The sequence below is a fragment of the Nesoenas mayeri genome (assembly GCF_963082525.1).
Source record: "Nesoenas mayeri genome assembly, chromosome: 2".
Classification (NCBI taxonomy): Eukaryota; Metazoa; Chordata; class Aves; order Columbiformes; family Columbidae; genus Nesoenas; species Nesoenas mayeri.
The window spans coordinates 88,811,331-88,824,670 of NC_137543.1; the positions used below are offsets into that span (position 1 = coordinate 88,811,331).

Consider the following 13,340-nt stretch of genomic DNA (forward strand, 5'->3'; position numbering starts at 1 on the left):
ATGCAGATTATCTGCTAATTAAAAGTCATTTTTTCACAGTCACTTTGGAGAACTGCTGCTGTGTAGTCATAGAAATCATCCTGTCATTGTTCTTTGGGAGTTGGAAACCTGTATCTGTTTGTATGCAAAACATTCATGAAGAGTTTAAAGCCGTGATGACAGATCCTGGTGGAGGATTAGCTACACTGAATCACAGGGGAGCGTGGCTCACCATGCTGTGACAACGTTACCTCTCATTCTCATCTTCTGGTGCTGGTTGGTAGGTCTGTCACCCTACTTCCATGCACATCTTCTATGGGGCTTATTAGTTGTCCCTCCATGTAAGCTTTGTGCTATCTTTCCACCCACCAAGAAAAAGAAAATTCTCCATACTTTGTGCGTTGCCTCCTAACTTCTGCACCCTGTTGTTCCTCAAAATATTCTCTCAGTCTTATTTTCCCCTCAGATTATAAAGAAGATTAATTTCTGTTCCCTCCATGACCAGTTCATGTGACCTCCTGCTGCCCTCAGCTGTCCAAATGTTCTCAGTTGTGCAAGTTGATGTGGGCGGCAGAGGTGCTCTTGGGTTGAAGAGCATCAGTCTCCTCCAGTGTGCTGCCCTGCTACTACTGATACTTCCTACCTCTGCATACTTTCACCTTTCTGCCTCAATCTCCTAATTTTTAAAATACAGGTAGTAGCATATTTTCCATTACCGAAGAAATTCCATCAAAAAGTGTGATGCAAATGGAAAATGAGTGCAAGCAGACTTAGCACATTTTACTTTGGGGGTTGGAAAGTTCAAAATGTGTGTCAGTATATTATAAAAAGAAGTAATTCAATTGATATGCCTATTAATGACTTTGTTAATAATATATTTAAAGGAATTAGTACCACTCCATTTTATTGAGATCACATATTTTAAAGTAATACCAGATGAAGAACACTTTATAAAGAAGGACAATTTTATCGTCATGTTATTGGACCATTGCTTTCAGTCTGTGATCTGTGGAGTTTACAGTTATGTGATTGTTTCCCAGGCGCTGATGAAGAATAACCTTTAGAAACAACCCTGTTATCAGTAGCTTTATCTTTCCTGTTTAGACATCTCACAGGTCTGTTGGAAAATTGTTCGGGGTATGTAAACTGAAAATGTTTGAAAAACATTGCAAATGTATTAAAAATCTGAAAAGCCCACTACCTTAAGGTACTGTTACCATTTCAAAGGACAGAGAAGGAGATTGGAAATATGATGACGCAAAGTATTTCCAGCTATGCCATACAGGATTAAGATGTAAGGATTGAAGTGCTCTATCTCATGTTTCAGGAAATAAAATGTTTTATTGCTTAGGTCAGGAAGATGTTTCCCATGCAGTGCATGACTTTAAAATGAGTTGCTCAGGAATCACATTTATTTTGCAAAAATCTGATTGTGGACTTTCTGGCAAGTTCATCCAAATGTATTTGTACTTGCTGTGTAAAATTTGCAGGATATTATTAAGAGCTGCAAAGGAAAAAATAATTTTTAATAGTGATGTTTCTATTTTGTAAATTTTTTGTTGTAAGAAGAACAATTTCTTATTTTAAATTGAATGTCGATTCACAGTTAAAATACATGAGTGTTTAACATATGATAAATAACTGCTTTACTAGTTTTACCAAAACGCAGTATTGTATCAGTTGTTTTCATTAAGATACACTTTAAAACTCCATTTAAACCCAAACTGTGGAAGGTTAATTTAAAGATCTGTAACTTGATTTTTTCATCTGGTTTACACCAACATAGCTCCACTGACTTCAGAATAATTGTTATTAATTTTCATCAGTATAAGCTAAAGGAGACATTGGACTTTTTTTCTTAGAAAAACTGGATGTTGCCTTGTTTTTTTCTTTAATTTCAGCTTGTTACAAAAATGGAAAAGCTTCTCAGAGAATGGAAATTGTGAGCAGTGTGGATTTTCAGGCAATCAAAACATTTTAATTATCTCATGAAATGTAACATTTACAACACATAGATGTTAAAAGAAATATGTTCCTTTGGGTTAGTAGAAGCACTGGGTACACAAAGTGTTTGAACATGTTAGGCTTCCTCTAGAATCTATGCCAGAACTGTAGAAACTTGGAGAAAAGAAAAAAAATAAAGAAACAAGACAAAGCCCCCCCTCCCAATTAAAAAAAAACAAAAACAAAAACAAAAAAACCCAAAACAACAAAAACACTGAAACCACACATAACAACAAATGCTTTTTCTTGGCCAGCAGCATGATTAGAGACAGAAACCTTTTTATTGTGTTTTATTCAAAACACAGAAAAATATGTTAAGGCAACTTGATAGACTGTGCTAGGACTGCATCTCAGCTGATAGATAAGTATTGCTGTTAAATACTATTAAGATTGACTGTTATTCTATGATGTTACTAAGATTAATTACGGATTTTCTTATGCATGAAACAACTAGTGATATATAGTTGAGTTGTCATGTGTTGAGTTTTGTATGTAGCCTTGAGAGCTTGGAAAATGAGGATTCTTCAAAATAAATAGTTACCTTAACAGTGGCTCTTAAAACTACTTCAACCATTTCTCTGCCTCTTATAAACCACAGATTCTAGAGAAAAACACCTACTTCAAACAGCCACCTTCCTGATGATACACCAAGAGTGAAACCACAGTGCTCATAAAAGGCATGGGGTACTGAGGCAGAGACCCAGATCCTTTTTTTTTTTTCTCAGCATATCCAGCTTTGGAACTTTTGGTGCATTTAGACCCTGCTTCCTAAAGCAATAGTTTTAAATATGTATCCAGCTTTCAAAACTATATCTTTGCCAGAAGTAGGCAGCATACTTCTTCGAGGGATGAGCTGTGTGAGCTGTTTTCCACTCTGAGCCAGGCAGTGCAGTGAGCGACAGGCTTGGGCTGGAGAACTGAAGCTGTTGTGTTATATCTCTCCGATTTCTTTTTATTGTAGTATTGTTCCTATAGTGGTTTGCTGACAAGTCATATGTTTTACACATCAGGTCTGCTGGAAGAGGAATCTTTGCTTAAAATCATATCTAGGATAAATAGGGTTTGTAAATCAGACCGTATGGTTCTTGTTGGAATGCTAATGATCTCAGAGGGAGTGCTTGGGTTTTGAAAACAAATCTAAGCTAATGCCCAGGACTCCTGAATCAACTGTTAATATCATGAAAACTCATGTTTAAGGCCCCTTTTAAAATGCAAAAACTTGTCAGACACGTCTCAACCAAGGCTGTTTGAAACTGCTGAAATGTCCAGCCTCATCAAAGCATCCTTTGCAATATCTGTCCAGATGACTGCAGTTGCAGTACAGCAACTCCAGTGCTTTCAGTAGCAATGCAAACCAGAGCATCATGTGGCCCATCATGGTTTGGTTGTATTTGCTGCACAGGTAACTGCAAGGCAGTTAGCCCAGCATGTTTGTCCCTACCAAGGGAGCAAGAATGACTCTCCTCTTGGTTACTGTAGGATAGTAATGTCCCAGAACTGTGCCACCCTTGCACATTTTGGATAAATATTCAAATAAGACATACATTTATAGTGTTTTGAACACTCCACATTGGTACTACGTGTGAGAAGGGTGGTGTGATTTACAAAACCTCTCTGAACTGAGGAAGCAGTACAAGGACAGGAGACAAATGTGGAGCTCTGACCTCTCCCCCTCCAACCTAAGCTAGTTTCTTTTGCTACCAACCAACAAATTTCCATGTGAATTAGTAATGTTAGTAGCATAATAATGTAGGCCTTATTCAGCTGTGATAGATGGTGGCATTTTGGCTGCTGCATCATCTTGATCCAATGAAAATCAATATAAAGGGTGAAGTGATTAACACACCAGCAGCTCTGTTGATACTCTTCCAACTGACCATTCTGTGGAGGAAAATGCTCATGTAGATTCAACATTGGTGTGTCTTCAATATCTCCCAAGGAAGGAAGCTAACCATATTGATGTCTCAAAAGGTACTTTTTATTCAGTAATATGAAGATATCTGTAGCACTCCACACAGACCCTTAGATAGAATCATTCCTGAGGAAAGAGACATTACGTCTGCCAAGTTTCAGGCCAAAGTAAGATTTTATAGCCCAGTTGCAAACTCCTAGGACAAGCTTTTATAATGGAAATGCTGACATAGCCTTAACTATTTAGTATGATTCCAGTGGGCATCACCTTAATTCTAGTTATGATGTGCATTTAATGGCATGAGGTCAAACATACAGTGTAATGGGATATTTTAAGATACTGTGTTTAAAGAGAATAAGTATTTAAATATTATTTATGAACCGTATCATTTAAATGCCTTTGAAATGTGCCATTAAGTCCTTGGTTGCAAAAAAAAAATTCTAATCACATTTCTCAGAGTGAACAGTAGCATAGTTTTCTTTCACATCTTTAATGTAGAGGTACTTCCAACAAGGTGGTTGGTATTATATTGCTGAACCCTTACTGGAATATTGCTGGGAAATCAAGGTTTCCATTTTCATTGTGGTACTCTTTAATTCTTCATTTCTGCCTTTTGAGGTATATTCTGATTTTGCTTGAAGAAGATCTTTGAAGATAGTTTCTCTCATGTTACCAGTGACTCTGCAAAAGACTGCAGTTACTAATATTTTCTGTGTTGTACTAGATGAACCTGTTTTTTTCCTGTGCAGTATCTTCCATGCGTTTCAAGTTAAGTTGATAGCATAGAAGTTCTCTCTCTCTTTGCCCCCCTCCTTCCCTCTCTCTCTCTTCCTAATATACTTTTATGCTGAGGAAGCAGTTACTCAAAAATGGAAGCTGACATTCATTAGTCATATAGATTGATGGTAAAACTTGTTTTAATGCAGATGATGACTAGAACTCTCATTGCTTTCACTGCAAATGCGAATGCAGCGTTGAAAGCAGCCAGTTTTGCTTATTGGTCAGTTGCAGTCTGGAACATAAAGCCTAGGGAAAAGCTCCACCTTCAACTGTTATGTACTGAATAATTATTTGAAATTATTTCAGTGCAGAAAGTTAGGAAGTTTCAGAGCTAATCCTAATAAGTTAGTGTAATAGTCTGAATCTATTTCTAGTTAATTAGTAATAATCTATGTGAAGATCTCAAAGCACTTTGATAACATAAAAAATGGAAACAATCTTTGGAGAAGTACCCACCTGACTAAGCCCAAGACATTGTCACTGTTTTCTGTTAAGCCAAAATTCCATTCTCACTGCAAGTCTGTCCAGCCAGGAACAGGGAAACACAGGACTTTGCTTTCAGAAATTGCAATAGCAGCATCACAGTATCAGTCTTGTAATGTGCGTTGGTTTATCTTTGGGATAATAGTATTTCTCCTGTTGAGTACGCAAAGTGCAGTCTGGAGTAGGGCCTGTGCTTCCAGCTGGAAATTGACTAATTTCTCCAATTTTTTATTAATATTTCCATTAAAAATACCCTGCAGTATATTTTTATTACTGAAATTTTGCAAATCACACTGTTTTGTAAGTTTTCCTTATATATGAACACTTTTTCAGGGAATACGGAAATTATACAGTTTACATCCTTTAAAAAACAAGTGCAAACTGATAATATATTCTAAATGGCTAATAACTGGAATTCAAATTAGTTGACAGAAAATTTAAATTCTACCCAATCCTGTGATAAGATCTGAATTATTGCATTGCTTCATTTCATATAGTTCTTATAGGTAAAATTAGTAGTCTGGAAAAGACACTTCATATTATTTAAGAATTTTGCGGCAGCCTATTGTTTGTGTGACAGGAAGCAGAAAATATTGAGATGCATATCTCAAGAGTGGAGTTCCATAATGAAAATACTACGTACTACTGTACATTGAATGTAAAGGCTGCGCTGCTTAGGACCTCCGAAATTTGCTAAGGGTATTTTACAAGTGCAGTGATTTCCACTAACTTTCCTGCTTTCCATTTTGATAAGGTATCATCTGTCACCCATCTATCATACTTTTTTAGCTATTAAAAAGGCATGTAATTTTAATTTTTGTGGCCCATTAGTCTGCAAATGTCATTAGGCTTGTTTAGCCTGAACTCGCAGTCTAAATAAAAATCTTCATGCTTTTGAGGAGACTGTTGACCATGTTTTATAAACACAGCCTTCATAAGCTAAAAATCAAGGTAGGAAAATAACTAGAAACAAATATTATTTAAAACAACTCTACAGGGAGCAGAAATGGGTACACAAATGTTATAAATTGATACAGTGAACAAAACACAGAACTATGATGAAATAAAGTACAGCCTACAACTGGTAAAGTTTAAATCACAATTTCATGATCTCATGGAATTTGGGGGACAAAGAATCCCCAAAACCTGGAAAAGAAGAATGCATTTAACCATTACAATATTTGGATAGTTTCAAGATATTTTTATTAATAAATGAATTTATTTAGATGTATGCATTCCTTAAAAAAAAAAAAAAAAAAAAAAGGCAACAAAAAACTTCAGGGTGGTCCAAGATGTCTGTCTTCTTTATGTAACCCTTTGCATTTTGTGTTTAAGAACTGACATTCCAAATTATTTTCTTTGGCTTTATGCCTGGACTGAATACTGAGGCAGCAAATTAGGAATGCTTAAGAAGTCCCACAAAGAAAGATGTTTGCTGTGAAAGTGCAGCTAACATGACACTTGCACAGGAACCTTCTTAGTCTCTTCAAATGTTAAAAGATGGAGTGGTTCTAGGTGGTGTGGGGGAAGTGAATAAAAACTGAAAAAAACAGGTACTGAGCTACACAAAGTGTTTCTTGTGACCAGTTATCTGCCACTGTGACTGTGCTGATACTACCTTTTCTTTCTGTTCCAGGAGCTAACTTTGTTACTCGAAAAATTAGCCGATCAGTAGCAAAGATTCACCTCGGACAGCTGGATTGTTTCAGCCTGGGCAATCTGGATGCTAAGAGAGACTGGGGACATGCCAGGGACTATGTGGAGGTAAGCTATAGACCACGTTCCTTTTTTAAATTTGTCTTCATGGTGGGGAAAAATGCTTATTGCTGTAACTTCAGGTCAGGGTCCACGGAGAGCCATCTCAGGATGTTTTTGCCTATTGAGGCCTGTTAATTTTATCTTGCTCTTGATTTCAGACTAGGGAATTTAGTAACATAGCAGTCTACACCATGCATGACCTGAGCAGAAAAATAAATCTTTGGGTTTACATTCCTTGACTAAATTCCTTGGAGGAGGGGGCTGAATATAAAGTGGATCTATTTTTGAGTATTTCTCCTATTGTTTTGATAAATTATATGACCAATACTAAGATTGCAGCAAGATGCAATATGACATGAAGTCAGAGATCTCGCTGGAGGTTGGCGGCCTTTATTAAAATGGGTCAAGAATTATGTATATATTAATGATCCAAAGGTCTATCTGATTATACGTTGGAAAGAGGCGTCACAACATAGTTGTGATGGCAGGTATTGCAAAGAATGTGTCTTCATCTAGTGTTTGAAATCTTTTTGTAGTCAGGATTTGTTTCTAATTTTATTCTATGAATCTACTTAAGCAGACAAACAAACAATACCCCTGTATTGTATTACAAGGAGACATGAATGACCATGTAGGAAATATTGTCTTTTCCCCAGGAGACTTTTGTCCCCATTTTGGTGCTTAAAGATTTCCTGTGGTCATTGGACTATTTCTGTCTTTTAATAATTCCTTGCTGGGAAACCGGATTTGGCTCCACATTCATTGATGCAGTTTAAAAAGATGATGACTGTTTATTTTGGTTTTCTATATTACAAAGTAAGAAGTATTTCAGTAGGAAAAAGTCTGATTTGAGATTTTTATCGTAAGTTGGGATTTAAAAGGTAAAATAGAAGCTGAACTCTCAAATCTTGTTTACAGTTAAAAAGAAACAGCAAGAAAACAAAATCATAACACTGCAATATAAACTTCTGTTCTGGATGATATTTTAATAAGTAAATAACTATATTGCATTAGCATCGAAAGGATTACAGCAAGTAAGCAAAGGAGGTGATTTCTCATAGCTGGCTATAAGTAAAGTTGACTTTTGGTTCTGTGGTGCATTTACATGTAAGGTGGTAAGGGCACCATGGATGTCATGACTATGCCTCTATGACCATTGTTTTATATTTGTGGCTACGACATTAATGGAAACAGTTAAGCCAGTAAACTATCCCAATCATCTTTTTTAATGGATGAAACTATAGTCAAGAGTGTTGATAAAGTCAGTTACCCAGTCTCAACTGAAAGGAAGTAAAAGATAAGCCAAACAGAATGATCAGTTACATGAATGTAATGAGCATAATTGGCTAACAGGCATTGGATATTCTATAAATACTTCAGCTATCTTGTTCCGAGACAACTTGCACGAGATCATAAATAATGGGATGAATTCTGATGTCTTTTTCCAGAAGTTAAATCCAGAATAACCTTCTTGTGCCTAGTGGGTCAGACCCTTATCCAGTGTTCAAACCTTTAAAAACAAAAAAGGAAATGAGAACAGATCTTTCCAGAAGAATGACTGGATTTCAAGGCCTTTGGCCTCCAGAAGGAATGTAGTTGTCCAAGGTCTACAGCACAAACACATGTTTGTTGTGTAAGTAGCATTCCAGACCTTTCAGTTTTGGCCCTGTCCCAAAATCTTCTGGAAAGAATTCTTCACTAGAATATAGTTCATCTTGAGTGTTTCTCATCCTTGAGAGGTACCCTGTCACATAATGAGAGAGTCATTATCAATTCTCTAATTCCCTGAATATCATGGAACTGTGGTTACAGGCAGCCTTCTAATGGCTGAAAAATAGAGTAAGTTTAAACTGGAAATAAACAATTATTTGAGGCTTTAATGGGCTGGAAAGTAGGGCTTAGAGATTTAACATTGTTCAAATAAATACATAGTACGTTAGAAAGCATGATCGTATTTACAAGCATTTGGGGAGCTTCCTTAAGCATATGGCTGAACACATAAGGATATGTCTTATCCTCTCCATATGTACTTTTAAATCCCATCGATGTTAATACAAGTAACACATGTGCGTATAGACTAGACCATGTACTGTGTTTTCTTTCTCCTTATTTCCTTATTAGGGATAATAATAAAACCATAAATACATTCCTTTCTGTTGTTTTATAAAACATTATGGGTCAATTCCTGATCTCATAAAAGCTGGTGACCAAACTCCCATTGACTTTGTGGAGAGATCATATCTTGTGCATATTGAGTGGAGGATGTCTGGTGGTTACAAAGCACAAGCAGAAGTCAGGACTCTTGAGCTTTGATCACATGCGTTCATCTGACTACCACAATGATTTTGGGCAAATGCTTCTGTACACAGTAAAGCATGGAAGTGCATGCACACTGAAGCACATAGGTTCAGGGATGGGTTGCCAGTGTGCTCAGTGTTAGCTGTGTGTTGAGGCCAGCTTTAGTAGCAGATGATTCAGAAGTTTGATGTTTGAACATAGGTTCATATCAGAAGAGAGCAGTTGGAGTATGTGTTTGATTAGGTTTTTGAGCTTGGACTTGAACTGCCACCTTCAGGAAGTGAAAATTTGGTACAGCGGCATTATGCTGGGGAGCGAAAACCGGGAAGTCTAACTCACTAGAAAAAAAGGTTTCCATTCAGCGTTTGCAGAGAACAAAATAGAAATAAGTAGGCAGTGAAATTTTTTTGGGCGGAGGATTATTACTTTTATCCTAAAATTATATTTGTAACTCTTAACATTTTTGCAGAATTTGCTGCTGCCTCTTACTCCCCCTTTCTCCATTTTTACGGCACTATTATCTAGCACAAGCCTTATGAGATGGTATTAGAGGTGACTGTAGATGCTACTGAGTTGGAAAAGGAAAAACAATTTATTGGCGCTATTGATATATGAATCTTCTGTGTGCTATTTTGTTTTGTGATGGTGCTTTATGCCCTTTATTTGTTGCGGAAAGTTTTAGTAAACTATCTGCTAGATATTTTCAAATATTAGTACAATATCAGGCCATAACAGTCTGACTAATTTCTATGCCATTTATAAAACACAAGCCACCATACAAATTTTCTCAGACACTCATACGAGAGACTTATTTCAAATATGTGTAGAGTCCCAGAAACATTTAACTTGAACCATTAAAAAGATGTGCATTAATCCATCACTAGTGTTTTGTGCTTTTTTGTTTGGTTGTTTGGGATTTTTTTGTCTCTGTTTGTTTTTTGTTGTTGTTTGTTTTTTGTCTTTGTTTTTTCATCTTTGTTTTTTCATTTCCTGCATGTTAAATATTGCAAATGAAGTCGTGAAGGTACACATGCAACTGAAACCTTCAACTAGTGCTCTTGAGGAAGTAATTGACACATTTATTTGTAAAGTTATAAGGAAATGGCTAACAAATAGGACATAGTCATGTCAAAAAGTGGCTCTGGGTAGAGAGCAAGTTTGCTTTTATTAAGGTTCATCAGCTGAGGCTTTTTCCTCCTTTCCTTCAGTCTCCTTTTTATCATCCACTGGTGCTCAGGTTGCCTCTACAGTTGCACTGCCTGCACCTCAGTGTTGTGCAGAGAGAAGAAATATGAGAAAAGGAACTGCCGCTCCACTGAAGTTTTAACTGTGTCTGTTCAACAAATCACCAGTGTATTGGCATAATATATACTTGTTAATTATTGTGGAACACCATAGATGCAGCACTGAAGAATGCTGTGAAAAAGCCTGTCAATGTATACCTTAAGAAAGAAAAGTCCAAGGTAACAGTTTTAATAGCCTTTAAGAATTCATGCAGATCAGAAATATTTTCTTTTGCCTACACTTAATTCAAGCAATAGTTACGGAGGACTCATGATGGGTTCAAATTCAATTAATTCATGAATTCATGGTGAAATCAAGAACCACTGCAATGTACGGCAATTAGCTTCCATTAATTTATATTTAATTTTTTTTTTTTTTAAAGAGAACAGTTTATAAATAATATAGTAAGTTATTGTACAGTCCAACCAAACACATTAAGAAACTGTTTAAAGAGATGTTCCATCTTTTTTTTTTTTTTTTTTACTGGTACTGATACTGATTCGTACTTTGTGAAAAAAGTGCACAAGAAAATGTGCAGTCATTTTTATTGTCTTAAAATATTTTACACATGTTTAAATTGAGACAGTAAAATCTAATCTACAGTAATACCTTCTGCATTTAAATCTCCAATCAGCATCATCTGGTCTTTTACTCCTGATTCTTCTATTTAGCATATTTTTAGGTAGCACCTGACCCTCAGAGACAGCTGCTACCATTTCTGTTGTGAGAAATCCCTTCTTCTATATTTATGTATATGTTTAACTATGAAAACCCCTGCCAGACAGAATTATTTAAAATTTTACTTTACTCTTGTGCATAAGTATTCAGCCAGCAAGACTGTTCGTAAAGGAATTTCTAGTTTTGTTTTGTTGTTTTCTTGAACTGTGAAGGATGTCTCGTCTTTTGAAATATATTTTACCTTAGTCTGATGAGACTTGATTTTTTTTTTTTGACATATCCTTTTATCAGCCCAGTGGAATACTTGCTTGTGAGAGTCTTGCTTTGTTTGAGGATTGTTGCTTATAAAAGGAAGGTCAGTTATATCTGTATGTGTAACTATCAATACCTTGTATTAGTTCTGAGATTGACTCATGAACTTAAAGGCATGCTTTTAAATGAGGATTACCCTTTTGTTATGGACTGAAGAGAAGAATGTTTTCTTCCTTATTACTGCTTATTTTCACTTAGTGTCACTTCTAACAGAAGTTAAGAAATAATTTTAAACTCTCAGTACTTGACTTTGAGAATGTAGGTAAAGTTTTCTGAGCCATTCAGGTGCTCAAGAGTATTTTATGTATTTCAGAATGACAACCTTTTTGTTCCATTAGGTTGCTTGAGCTGGCATAATTATTTGCTCTATTAAGCCAAATTGATTTTAAAATTATATCCAACCTGCTCTGATGCGGCGATCAATTGAACTGATTATCCTGTTGGTTAGACTTCTTGAGTTTTAGAAATAGTTGCAACTCATACCAGAGTAATGCACGGTCATCTTAATTTCACTTATGTAGATAATGTCTGCATTAAAGAGAAGGAAAACAAAGTTCTTTGGGGCTTTTGGTTATAAATCTCCTGTAATGCTCAAGTTTGTTAATAATGTGACTCTAAACAACTTCAGCGTAAGTGGGAAAATTCAAGCATGCTTTAAACACATGCACTCACACACTCCCCACCTGTGTATTTGTGTGTGTGTGTGAATGTATATACGTTTCTGTAGATGCATGGATTGTTTTGTGGAAAATAGTGTTGATTTCAAGTATTTTAAGAGGTGTACTATGTGCTATTTTCTTTTAAATTTGGCATGATTGCCAGTAAGAGATTGAACAAGAAACAACATGTTACAGTAGACATGAATGTTCGCCATATTTAAAACATGAAAATTAGGAAAGAAAAGGTTTTAATTACAACGTATAGGTGTTTTGTCTAATGCACATCATATGATATGGATTTCCAGCAGCAGTACCTACTTTAAATGTTGCTGTTAGAACTTTCCCTTTCAGAAAACTATCCTGATCTATTTCAGAACTACAGCACCATTTCTTCCTTTTAATTTTATTGCAGACATTTTTTTGTGAGTGGAATATAACTGTAAAAAAGATTTTTTGTCTTATTTACATAAATTTTCCTTTAGCTTTTTTTTTTTCCACCACTTTTGTGTTTGACCTATCAGTGGTTTTAGTCTTTACAAAGCCAAAAAAGTGCTTCCCTCAGCAAAACCATCTGGTTTAGTTTCCTGTGCCTCAACAATGATATGTCTATTATTATCAAGGCCACCCCAGTGGTTTTCTAAGTAGTCTTGTTACAGTGGTGGTCTTAAAATTCAATTGGAGTGATGGAAAGCTTAGAATAAGGCTTCTTTGAAGTATAAGGTTTCCAGATTGATAAATTATGTATTGTTGTTTTATTTTTGAGACTGATCTATTATGCCCTTGAAGCTTGAATACAGTATCTATTCAAATAACACAACTACAAGAGTTCTTCTGACAAATTCTTCTTTAGCAGTGTATTCTTCTCATGGAATACCAAATTAAGACACTTTTCAGAAGTAACCTTAAATGCAGGCTGTTTTCTTATTATTTTGGTTTTCCACTCTGTCAGTGTGTAGAAGAACAAGTAAAATTGTGATAGAGTCCGTGTATTGGAGCTATACATATACCTGTGATGGGATCAAAAGTAAACATATGGGTGCCAGCAGAGAGACTATAAAACACAGTATATATACTGTCATTGCAGTATCATGTCAGTGCATGCTGCAGGACAATGTTTACTCATTAGCAAGTGGCAAAATAACACCAGGGTGAAAACAAACCAGACTTTAAAAAAAAACATCTGTTCCACCTTC

The 13,340-nt window shown here is 35.8% G+C and overlaps 1 protein-coding gene across 1 annotated transcript in view; it reads left to right on the forward strand.

Moving 5' to 3' along the window:
• The window catches only part of GMDS (GDP-mannose 4,6-dehydratase), a gene marked incomplete at both ends in the record, with an annotated part of 414,283 nt that overhangs the window by 183,619 nt on the left and 217,324 nt on the right, over window positions 1–13,340 (forward strand). The window contains one exon of the mRNA XM_080339750.1: window positions 6,795–6,922. Coding sequence (XP_080195876.1) covers window positions 6,795–6,922 — 128 coding nt within the window. The remainder of the gene's footprint in view (window positions 1–6,794; window positions 6,923–13,340) is intronic.